General features: G+C 38.9%; 2 protein-coding genes across 9 annotated transcripts in view; one reads left to right on the forward strand and one right to left on the reverse strand.

The window, feature by feature from the left end:
- Positions 1 to 12,500, forward strand: part of PPM1L (protein phosphatase, Mg2+/Mn2+ dependent 1L) — a 51,759-nt gene that overhangs the window by 29,204 nt on the left and 10,055 nt on the right. The window contains exons 1-2 of one of the 2 annotated variants that reach the window (XM_073359519.1): positions 7,080 to 7,141; positions 10,175 to 10,336. In XM_073359519.1, the coding sequence (XP_073215620.1) occupies positions 7,123 to 7,141; positions 10,175 to 10,336 (181 nt within the window). In that variant the 5' untranslated portion in view covers positions 7,080 to 7,122. Of the gene's footprint in view, positions 1 to 7,079; positions 7,142 to 10,174; positions 10,337 to 12,500 lie in introns of those variants that run through there. The other variant, XM_073359518.1, reaches the window with a different exon arrangement.
- B3GALNT1 (beta-1,3-N-acetylgalactosaminyltransferase 1 (Globoside blood group)) overlaps positions 1,138 to 12,500 on the reverse strand; it is a 36,935-nt gene continuing 25,572 nt past the window's right edge. For 6 of the 7 annotated variants that reach the window (XR_012160745.1, XR_012160744.1, XM_073359516.1 and 3 more), the window contains 5 exons: positions 11,227 to 11,521; positions 10,218 to 10,305; positions 8,976 to 9,070; positions 6,523 to 6,606; positions 1,138 to 1,905 (listed from right to left, as the gene is read on the reverse strand). The gene's annotated coding sequence lies outside the window, so the exon portion shown is untranslated. Of the gene's footprint in view, positions 1,906 to 6,522; positions 6,607 to 8,859; positions 9,071 to 10,217; positions 10,306 to 11,226; positions 11,522 to 12,500 lie in introns of those variants that run through there. The other variant, XM_073359502.1, reaches the window with a different exon arrangement.

Raw genomic sequence — 12,500 nt, forward strand, 5'->3', positions numbered from 1 at the left:
TGCATGCTGCTTGCTCTGGTGGGGGATGTCCTCTGGAGCCTTTTAAAATCTCCCGATCTATTGCTAATTTTAAAATTAAATACCACGGTTTTGCTATGATCATGTGAAAATTCAATTTGTGCCCTGACCGTCTGCCACCCCCTAATTCCCTGCAAAATAAATTAACATAGTGCTGCAAGGAATTTTTCTCACTTTGCTAGTTTGTGGCTGGGTTCCCTCTTGGGGTGATCTGACTAGCCTACAATTTTTAAATGCACTTGCTAGTAATTTCATCGAGGGATTTTGTTCCTTTTCACAGCCAAAACGGCTCTATTGTTCTTTTTATTTTACTGTGGCAAATTGCACTCAGTGGATATCGTGACTTGCCAATTCTTTTCCCAGGTGCCTTTGCTCTGAAAAGTAAATTTCGGCACTTGGGTGGCTTCCCTTGCTCATTCTTCCTCCATTTCTTGAGAGTTTTATCCCATTTCTATTTAACCCTCATACCTGAGGAGGTATCTTATCCCCTTCTAACTTAAATAAGAAAAAACAGCCTCTCTTGTCAATTGTTTGGATATGTTCTTCATACTGTCTATTATTGCATTTATTATCACATTGTTTACTGCAACATTCTTTGAGTTACGTACTCTCAAGGAGTGAGAATCCTTCATTGCTGGTATCTTTTGAGAAGGGGAAATTACTTGCCTTATAATTCTCCTCTGAAGATATCATTATGCAAAATTCTCTCTCCCACCCACTTCCTCTCAGAGTTAGGGGATTAAAATAATGAGTTTGTGTGTCAGGTGTCTGTCTTTTGGACACTCATTTCTCCATTGCCCATTTTCTTTTCTGGGACCCCTTTTTCATTTAAGAGAGAAGGGGGAAATTGTTGCATTTTATATGTAATTAAAAGTATAGGGATCTGTTGCCTGCTGCTTTTGAAAGATCCTGGCTCGAATGTTCTGAGGCCTCTGAGGTTAGAGCAAGTTTTGTGGGGCAAATCCCTCAAACCAATCTACAAGTGCTGCAGAGGGTCAAAAACCTTGAACACCACAAAAGCTTCACACTTGGGGCACAAGACCCATAAGTAAGAATGTTGCATGATGCTATCTTCAGAGGAGCAGAACTACAAACCAAATAATTTTCCATTCCTGTAGCGTATTGTAGATTTTATTTTTATTAATTTTTAAATAGCGATGTTGTTGGGTAGACAAAATAATTATGTAAAACCCAGTAGAGTCAGTGCATCCTTGACTTTTACCATTTGCAATGTTTAATTGTAAATTCTAATTGTAGAAATCTTATTCCATTTTTACAAAAATCTGTCTATGCAGCCGGTATACTACAGGGTTTCAATATCCTGGTGATTTCTTTTTAAACTGCTCAGCAGGGTATTATTCAGCTGGTTGTAACTAGGGTCTAATACAACATGTGTTTTCAATTTCAGACACTTTATGTTGGGAATTTTCCACTGTGCAGTTACAGTAAATCTGGATCCAACAGACAAGAGCACAATGTTTTCTACCTCTATACAAGGTTAAACAAATGAAATAAAAATAGATGGAAAAGAAAACAAAGTAAAATAAGTTTGCTTTCTCATGCAATGGCAGGGTGCATGGTGAGGTCAGGGATTCAGTGCTAACTCAGCCATCATTCAGGCACTGCAGTAAAGATTGAAACTACTGAACTTTCATAAATCAAATTGGACATTATATCCTTTCCTCAGTTCTTTCTCTCATGCTAACATAGCACATACATACCGCAAGACTATATTCATAGTTACATCCATAATTACAAATGCCAAACAAAAATTACATTTATGAAATATTTTTCTTTGTAAATGTGTTGATCTCCAGAGTGTCATCTGTAATATTTTTCAGGTTTCTGTACATCTGATGGTATTCGTTTTTACCTTCTTTACATAGTCTATGGGAAAAAATATGTGTTCTGTTAGCATCACTAGAAAAGGGGAAGGTTATTTGCTGAGCATCAAGATAAACTTGTTCACATGGGAGACAATGGATTCTGTTACAAATGTCAAACTAAGAAGGCAACAAAGGTTAAAAACTGAGGTTTTATGCTATCCACTCACCTTCCAATTACTATATCTTTTTAGAGTTACTCTAGAAACTCTGAAAGTAAAAATAGTTGTAAAAGTATGGCAAATGTACAGATAACAACAGCTGTTGTACTGTTTGTGAGTCCTGTTACATCTGGTTGCCATTTTGGATTTCACTCCTGAGATGCAATGAGTCTTTTTCAGCTTTATTTTCAGTTCAGACAGGTTATTCGACCTTTACCTTTGCTCCACCACATTTGGCTTGAAATCAAAGCTTTTAAAAAGGTAAAAGAATCTGTTTTGTTAGATCGTAGGAGCATATCCAAAAAGGCAGTCTGGATTCAGCAGATTTCACAACTCTCTCGATCCTTGGAGTCTGACAGCACTTTACTTACTTCTTGTACCTCTGTCACAGGAAACGTAGTAAATGAGGGCACATGAGGGCACGCTTAATTTTCTTATTCAGAAGGAGCTTTGTGCAGTTGAAAATACTAATAAACTGTTGTGCAGGCAGATAATTCAGTGACCTCAAAGTTGTTGTACGTTGTGTTTTAGTTTGAGTGAACAACTACGCTGTGCCAAAATAGTTCGCATCCTTCATTTGAAACTGCAGACTAACAGGCTTGCTACCCAGAGTCCTGAAAGGTCTCTGTGTAGGGTTTTGGTCTGTTTATGCTACAATTGTCTGTATTCTTGCTGTCCGTTGCTTAAATATTGATTTTAGTCATCTTGTGCATATTTCAAAAGACGTGCAGTAGTGAGCTGCTTATTTTTAGTATTGCCTTTTTTACTTTTTATAGAACTTAAAACTTACAAAGTAAGGTCTGTATTCTGTCTTCGACCTTTTGGTCGAACAACTCAAATCTTATCCTCTCCTATATAAGGACTAGCTCCAGCTGGCAAATCCGTGTTATCTTAAGCAGTAATAATAATAATAGTCATATTTAACAGGAACACTTATCCATAGATCTCAGATAACTTCACAAATATGGGTAAGGATCATCATCCCTAATTTACAAATAGAGGTAAATAAGTCGTTAAGATTGTATACATACTAGGCTTTTAAAAAAAAAATAAAGTTGTTGTTACTGGTGTATCTCCATTGGTGGTAAATAATGATGGAAATGCTAGTACAGACAGTGCTCTAAGAAGGTGCTTGTGTTTAAATCACAGAGTCCTCTAAATCTGCTTAGATCAGATCAATTCAAAACAGTAACTCTAGTAGCCACTGGTGCCTTGTCTGTGTTAGGTTTCAGAGTGGTAGCTGTGTTAGTCTGTATCAGCAAAAACATCGAGGAGTCCTTGTGGCACCTTAGAGACTAACAAATTTATTTGATGCATCTGATGAAGTGGGTTCTAGCCCATGAAAGCTTATGCCCAAATAAATTTATTAGTCTCTAAGGTGCCACAAGGACTCCTCGTTTTTGTCTCTGTTAGTGCTCTCAGCATTGCTACCACCAATGCAGCTGCACTGGTGGGAAATTTTTCATACCTGGTACAGACAAGATCAGAGAAGTTGAAGTTGTGCAATGAGCATGTGGCAGAGTTGCTAGCAGAATCCAGGTTGCATGGTGCTCAATCCCATAGGTTACGACTGGCCCTTTCAATGTAACTCCATTTTAAATAAACTCAGTGCCTTCAGTACAATTTTGTTTGACCTTTAGTTAAAGAATGTTTCTGCCAAGCAAATGATTTTTGTTGGCTCCTTGTGTTTTTGCATAAAAGAGGCTTCTCTATATATATTGTAATTAGGTGAACACTCAAAATGTTATTAAAGCTAATGTTAAAAAATCATATAATACATAGTTTGAGAAAAGAATGTCTGTACATTTGGGTATAGTGCTTAGATTATCCAAATCCAAAGTTTGTTTTTAAAGTCATATGATACATAGAGTACAGTAATCAACAACAACCCAAATTTAGGTGAATAGATTTAACAATACAGTTTAGGTATTAGAATCCGAATACTTGGGTACATCACTCATGAAAAGTTGTATAGAGATTTGCTTGTGGAAAGCAAAATATAGCAATGAGTGGAGTTTGTCCCTCAGTAATTGAGAATTAGGTAGGTTGTCCATTTAGAAAATACAATCCATGTGGAAAGTATTTCAGTTACTTTCCTGACTGTGCTTCTCATCATACTAAAATTAAAATTTTTTCTTAGCAACAAACTGGAAGCTGTTCCCACTTACTTTTATAAACTTTCAGTCAGCTGCAAAAAAAATTATATAACCAACTGTATAATGAAAAATATTTCCTGGTTGAAGCTGTGTAAAGCAGACCCTTATTTGAAAAGTCATCCTTAAGAACCAGCACACTGCATCTAAACAGAATATTTTATTTATACCAATCATGACATTATCAAGTATGAACATAGGGATTGCACTGAAACGCTGTAATTCTGGATATGGACAACCATGCAGCAAGTCACTGACATTATAAGGATTTAGATTTAAGACCCCCAGAACATAGGCTCAAATCCTAATTCATCTCTTCAGGAGCCCAGGCACAGAGGCCTGAAGTCACTGCTAATAGTTAGATGTATAGGACTTCTAGCTTGATGAATTCTCTGAATCTTTGGTTTAAAATCTTTTGTTTAAAAAGATGCAAGTTGGGGAGATCCTGCCTTGAAAGCACTCCATGCGGTCCTGAGAGGCCAAGATATGAGCCCTTGGTGAAGCAGGCTTGTGAGCATTGCTAAATCTATGATCTCAGATTCCCACTAGACCAACATCTGTAGGACGTGCCATCAGGAACCTCTTGCAGAACTCCATCTGTATATAACCCACCTACTGACTCCATGCATCTCCCATGGTCCCCTCCCTGGCACTGGCAGCATGGCTAGATCATCCTGTTGCCCTCTGCTCACAAGAAGCTGCTTCCCTGCTACTAACTGGCCACATATGACTGCTTGTCAGTGCAGCAGTAACATATGGTCTTTAAGTTGTGGTTTCTCCACAGCTGTGTAGAGTAGCTGTTCCCCTCCACCTCCTCCTTTTGGCTGCATAGTGGTTCTGCATCATTAGTTATCTACCTTTTATAGTCCTAGAAGCTACAGGCAAATTCCATAATTACAGGTGTGCTTCTCCTATGTGCAGCCCTCCTGTTTTGCCTACCCCATTTCTGTGAGGGTTTGGTTTATCTATTTTCCTGTGATCCATATAAGGATGGGCATATAAGTACTGTAGAAGTGGTTTGTGTTTTCTGAGATCCATTTTTATCGAGATCCCTTTATGCACCGTACTCCTTCTAATGTAGATAAATAAATACATGTCGGAAAAGTTATGAAAGATTTTGGATACTGCCCATCACTGTCTTTTCCCAGCTAACGCTATTTTTCCTTGTTAGTCTCAATTATGCGAGATGGTAAAAACCTCACTCTCTTATGAATAATCAGATATAAATTAGCTAACAGAGGTGAAAATTCACCTTGTACTTTTTTGACCTAGGTAAAAAGAAAAGAAAGCAACCATGGAATTTAAATTTTATTTACTGTTAAATGATACTGGAGTATGGGTTATGTTGATGTGAAACTAAATTAATTTCAGCAGTACTCCATAGTCTAAGCTGAATGTCAGGAACATTCTTTGGAAGTATGTAAATGAACATTAAAAAAGGCTTGTTTGCTTGCTTTGTCCTTTAAAACATTCATTAAATTGTGATAGCAAGTCTAAAGTCTCCTAAAGCAGGGCAATATTTTTTAAAAGCTAGAGTTCAAATGTATATAATCATCAATATATTGTAGTAATGGAAAAGAATTAAAAACAGAAGGTGTTTTCTTTGTTGGTTTTAGTTTTGTGCAGCTTTCTACTCTGTATCAATTAAATATTGGAAATGAATAACATTTCTTTTGTTAAAAAGATGATGGAACTGGGATGACACATCAGTATTGACCACTGTCACCTATGTGAGTGGATGAGGAATATTAAGAGCCCTCAGCCTGATGATGAATGTGTTTAGCCATGCCTTCCTGTATTTCATTTTTGCATCTCTGGGTTCCCTGCTGGCAATTTACATTGTTGGCATTTGTTTTGATGGGCATTCTAGCCAAATAATCATACTCTCCAGCAATTTATGAAGCACGAATTGTGGAAGGCTTGACGTGTCACAGCTTTTGCTGCCATGTCCACTGGATATTTTGCTTGCTGATTTTCAGTTAACAGTACAATAGGGCCCTTCATCAAGAATTAAAGCAAACCTCAAGAACATGCTTCTCTCTCTCTCTCTCTCAGAAAAGCTGGTTTGTTTACTGATGTTTTAATGTCTATCTGCTATTTTTTCATTGTTAGTTTTTGATGGAGTAATTTTATTTATATTGATAAATCATTGTACTAAAAATAATCCGGTCTTCTGATGTGTTTATAAATGTCATAGGCCTCTGAAACAGGTAAATACTATTCAGTAATTCAAGGAAATTCTCTTTACACAGAGCAGTTTGTTTGGAAGTATTCTGTAAAATATATCTTGCCTGAAACAGAACTTACTAGTTCATGAGTATTTGTCATATTGTCCAGAGACGAAAACATAGTAGGTGTCTAGAAGAGAGGCATATGTCCTTGCCAGCTATACTGAAATAGGGCAGAAAGGAAAACAGGGAAGGGATTACCAACAATTGTCATGCAGAGAAGTATGTTTTGTAGTTAGGATTACTTACAAGGTATCAGTTTGTTTGTTTTTTTTTTTTCCTGACCTCCAACTTCAAGGGACTAAGGAATTCAGGGTGAAGGGACAGAAATGCAGGAACAGAAACAACTGATACACCTCCAAAATGTTTACTGTCATTGTTCCCTCTGATACCCCACAATAACATTCCTATATTATTTATTTGTAACAATTCCTAGTTCTTTGTTTTCAATGACAGCATGAAAGTTACAGTATGTTTACATAGGGGGGTTAATGGTAAATAATACCAATAGCATGCAGGTGAGGCACCTGTCCCACTTTCAGTTTGCAGTGTGTAAACACACGATGGCAGTTTGCTGTGAACTGAGAGGGATGAGTTAATTCTCAGGGATGTCCTGTGGTCCTTTGCTTTGCGGCTGAACAGAGTGCATCATGGGATTGTTTTTGCTGTAAATTGTGGGATGCAAAGGGGGAAGCCAGGTAGGTTCAAACTTTAAAAAAAAAAACATGTTTCTGCTGTTTCCATCCCATGCTTCCTTTTGTGTAGGCTAGCACCATTTTTGAATTGCTGTGTGCCAGCATGTACCCAGAAATGCACTGCACTGCCATGGTGACAAGTGCGAATATGTAGTGGCTCTTTCACTGGATTACAGCATTCAAAACTGAACGCATTTGGCACTAGACCTTGCCCGCTGCACCACTGAACAGATAGTGCAGGGGAATATGCAGCAGCAGCAGCAGGAAAAACCCTACAAAGCTCTTGCAGCAGGATGAGGATACCGAGCTGTTGGAACTAAAGGACCGGTTCCTGACTCAGCTACACAGTGCTCAGTACTGTATCTAGGCCCAGCAAACCAGCATGGATAGGTGGGAAAGGATCGTTTTGCAGACCTGGGGTGACCAGCAGTCATGAGAGCAATTTCAGCAGGGGAAGGGCCATTTTTTAAAAGATTTGTGCAGAACTAGCCCTGGAGCTGCAGCTGTAGTGGAGATAAGGTACTCTTTAGCTGGGTTGCAAAGCTGGGTAACCCTAAGCAGCTTGTTGCTGACTTTGCACACATGAGGTTCCCAAACTGCATAGAGGCAACTGATGGCACCCAGGTGCCTATCATTTCCCCCCCTCCGCTCCATAGGACTGCGACAGAGAATTTATAAATAGAAAGGGGAGTTTCTCCATCATTCTCCAAAGACTGGTGGCCCACGATGGGAAGCTTACAAACATAAATGTTGGGTGGTCTGGAAGGGTCCGCAATGTGAGAATCTTTTGGAACTCAGTTTTATTTAAATTAATGGAGAAAGGACTGTTTGCCCGAGTGCCCACTGTGGACATTAATGGTGTGGAGGATGGTCCAGTACTCTGGGAGACTCCACTTTTCCTCTGGTACCCTGATCAATGAAGTTATTCACAGGCTGCTTCGACAGAAGGAAGGAACATTTTAACTATCTCCTGAGTAGCAGCAGAATGGAGGTCGAGTGTTCTTTTGGCTGTTTGGAAGGCAGATGGTGCTGTTTATGGAATCATTTGGAAGCAACATAAAAAACCATCCCGACCATTATAGCTGCATTCTGTGCTCTCCCCAATATTTGTGAGACTAAAGGAGTAAGTCTTAACAATGGGTGTGAGGGTAGGGCACAGAGACTTGGTGATTTGAGCAGCCAGCAAGGTGCCCCATAGAGAACGCTCACACACTGCGGAATATTGTCTGGGATGCCTATTGTTCATATTTTGAGTCTCAAACATGCTAATCTGTGGAGGGGAGGATGGGGGTAGACTGTGAGCAGTACAGTATTGCTTATGGATGGTGGAAGTGGGACATTATATATTTTTGTAAAACTGTATGAATTATTTTAGCTTTATTTAAAGGATTTTATGTGACATGCAGTGATGAATCATAATGGACTAAAATGGATTATAAATGGTTTTTATTATGAAACAGTAACAAAGCCAGAAATAAGGTTTGAATTGAACTGATGGATAACTAACAATTGCTTTTTGTTTGAAAATACATTTACCAAAACCATCTGACTAAGCCACAAAAATCAAACCTTTAAATAAATTGTGCAAACCAAACTGAAAGTGCAACAGTGCAAAAATGGAGTACAATATTTACCTAGCTGACAGATAGGTTGTGGGGTTCATGACTGCAAACTGTTGTTCATTTTTATTTATTTTGCAGGCTCTCTTTTTATAAACTCAAATTCTTGTTTTATTTCTGTGATTCTGAAGTGTTTTGGAGCATTTATACCATCTTATCTAGGTGCAAGTGTAATCCATAAGCAATGAGCATTAATGTAATGAAAATTTTGAAGTTACCTTTTGTTACAAAACTTCATATAGATAACTCGTCTGGGCCTCCAGGTCACACAATGATTTGTTTGACTTTATATTTGGCTTTTGCCTTCCCCAAACTAATACAAGATACAATGTGTATATAAAACTTTATACATAAAATCAAGTTAATCAGATTCCAAACTGGAAAAATGGAAAACATGAAATAGTCGCTTGATTAAACTTGGCTTTTTTTCATTTTCATTTCTACTAAATGGACAAATGAGCCACAATACCTGCATATCCTTATTTATTTAGTACGACAACCAACAAACTATATTCTTCAAATCTCTTATTTACTAACAGTGACCTTAGCCACTTCGCTCTTGTCTTGTCGTAGAATATACAGTGCAACATATCCTCAAGTTCGCCCTTACCAGTATCTTAAATCATACTTTATACCCTGATAGCTGGCCTGCAGAGGATGTACAACCTATTTACATCTAATGCTGAGGGTTGGCATGGCCAGATGTACATAAGCTCCCAATTTTGACAGCTGTTCTTTCTGTAAAGGAACACAGAAGGTTATACTTCGACCAGATTTATTTTATTAATGCATTTTTTAAAGTAGTAGCTGCCATTCAGTAAGGCTGTTACTAGGCTGTTGTGCCAAGAGAACTTTTCTCTCCTATTACTTTCCTTGACCAGCAGGAGAAGACAGCTATCAGGCCTAGACTGGGAACCGATTTCCCCCATCCCAACTTCTCTCTGCCTTTCTTAATTTGAAGCACATTCTCCTGCCAGTGAATTTTATTAAATCTGAGCAACAGACACCTTATTTTTTAACACCTATTTTACCCATCATCCCATGAGAGAGAAATACAAACTGTATCCTGGAAGAAGTTTCTGTTTCCAAGCAGGTTTATGCTATAGAGTCATTTTAAAAATGTCTAAACGACAAAGCAGATGAGAGACGCTGTGCTGTGGGAATGACCCTGTAATCCCAGCCTATCAGAGTTAAAATCTGATAGATTAAAAATATTGTTAGACAAAATGGACTGTCACATTTGATCAATGCCATTAAAAAGATTGTCATCAAAGTACTAGATGTTTCAGTCAGATACATATGCGGCTGCTGTTCCCTATGACTGCTGAGTACAGATAACAACTGAAGAAACTGCAGTGTAACTAGTGGTGATGTTTATTTCATTGTCTTGCCTCTCTTTCTCCTGATTCTTTTTCAGGTACTACCTGTTTGATTGCATTGCTGTCAGATAAAGAACTTACAGTGGCCAATGTTGGTGATTCACGGGGAGTCCTGTGTGATAAGGATGGAAATGCTATCCCTTTGTCTCATGATCACAAACCCTATCAACTGAAGGAGAGAAAGAGGATTAAAAGAGCTGGTAAGATTTTAAACTTGTCAGTTCAAACAAGGCATTCTTTAATAATTTATTCTGTAGATAATACACAATTACTTTTTTCATATGTGATGTATGCTCCTGAAAGGTGCCAGGTTGACATCTTGGAGAATGAAGTTTCTATATGGTATAGAATATTTAGCACTTATATAGCATTTCTCAGACATAGATCTCAAAATTCACATGGGAATCAGAGGCAGAGACAGCAATTTGTTCAGGATTCCTTGGCAAGTCAGTGGAAAGCTGGCAATAGCTCCCAAGTCTCCTGACACCCCATTGAGTGTCCTATCCACTGCACCCAGTTGCTCACCTCCACAGAATAGTTTAATCAGTGGCAGCAGCAATGCAAGCTTCTCCATACAACACCAACAACCTTTGCTGCAAGAGACCACCTCTAGGAATGAGGGCAGTTGAATCTGCATGACCTATTTGAACCTCACTACCTCCACTGAAGCTACTATCAAGAATGCCAGCTGGAATTGTGGTTTCAGAACATAACACCTGTGTGATAATAACTTTAGTTCTGAACCACAGTCATGAAGGGTTTAGGAAGATGTTTCATATTTAGTGAGTGGTATATATTGTTTTAGGGTAGATATGTAGTTTGAGGCGAAGAATTTAGCAAGACTGAGGAACTGGACATGTGTATGAATAACAAGAATATCCAGTTACATTAGTTAATCATAGAATTGAATCATAGGACTGGAAGGGACCTCGATAGGTCTCCTAGTCCAGTCCCCTGCACTCCAGGCAGGACTAAGTATTCAATGCTAACAAAGAGTATTGGAATAGAGATAAAACCACATGCTTCAGAGTTTAAACCAATCTAACTATTAGGATTAGAATGAGATCTTCATAGGGTCAGATTATCTCACCTCTGCCTGTTGCAGGGTTTCTCCCAATCCCATGCTCTGGGTGTCCCTGAACCTCTCCAGCTCGAAGTTGTGACTGGACAACAGGGGATGGATCACTCAATAATTGCCCGATTCAGTTCATTCCCTCTGAAACATCTGGCACTGGCCACCGTCAGAAGACAGGATACTCGGCTTCATGGACCCAGTGTGGCTATTCTTGCGTTCTTCTCAAGCATCTGGTCCTGGCCACTGTCAGAGACATGATCCTGAACTAGATGGACCTTGGATCTGATCCAGTATGGCAATTCCTGTATTCCTGTGTAAATGAGCAGAAGTATCTAAATTGTTTGTGCATCAACAGTTCATTGTCCCGAGGAATCAAAAACTTGCAGATGCTCCTTATAGTTTTTCAGTCTCTTGAGTATTCACAAAGATACAGTAGACATGCTTGTTTTAAACCATTATAACTGCTCATCCCTCACCTGAGGAGACTAGATAAACAAATTGCAGAAAAGAAATTTGGTGGTAGAAAAGTGCCTTCCCCATCCTTGTCATCCACTCCTCTTACATCTGTCTTGGGATATCATGATCATTCTATATGACAGAGGCATCTTCCCAGGGGTGTTTTTTATAACAAGGGATGCTGGTGTCTCAGCACTTGAAAGACCTCCAGTCACATTGACCCCATGACAGCATTCTCTGTCTCTAGTACTTGTGCTGCTCAAATCTACCTTTTCTATCTTCCTTAACCCTTTGTCTTTTAAAGAAAAATAAGCCCCAGAGCCTCATTCTGATGAATTTTTACTCTCAGACATCATCCATCATTTAACCATCATCATTGTCATAGTTTAAGGCAACAGCACTGTATTCACCCTCCGTGGATTCTCAAGGGCAGCCACTGTAGGCTCCCAGCTCCTCAGCTGTCATTTCTCTTGGGTGGAAACCCACATCTTTCCCTCCTGATCAGGGATTTTTCCAGGCTGCACAGTTCCCTGCCTATACTGTGATACTCCTAGTAAGCTAGACGGCCTAAACAGGCCAGTGTCTGCACTTTGCTGTCTCTTGGAAAGTTATGAACAGCTGTAATTGCCCATAGCTACACAGCTCTTCCTAAGCAAGCACATTTATTCTTAAGGTGGAAGCATTACAGAGAAAACATTAAATACAAAAAATAACCTATGCATATACTAATAAGCTTACCAGAGATCACCTCAACTTCAGTAAGGGCTCTGATAGGAGTCAGTCCTTCAGACACTGCTAAGAAGTTTTTCTGTGGCTACAAATTCATACCAGCA

This window comes from Lepidochelys kempii, chromosome 9 (assembly GCF_965140265.1).
Source record: "Lepidochelys kempii isolate rLepKem1 chromosome 9, rLepKem1.hap2, whole genome shotgun sequence".
NCBI classification, from domain to species: Eukaryota; Metazoa; Chordata; order Testudines; family Cheloniidae; genus Lepidochelys; species Lepidochelys kempii.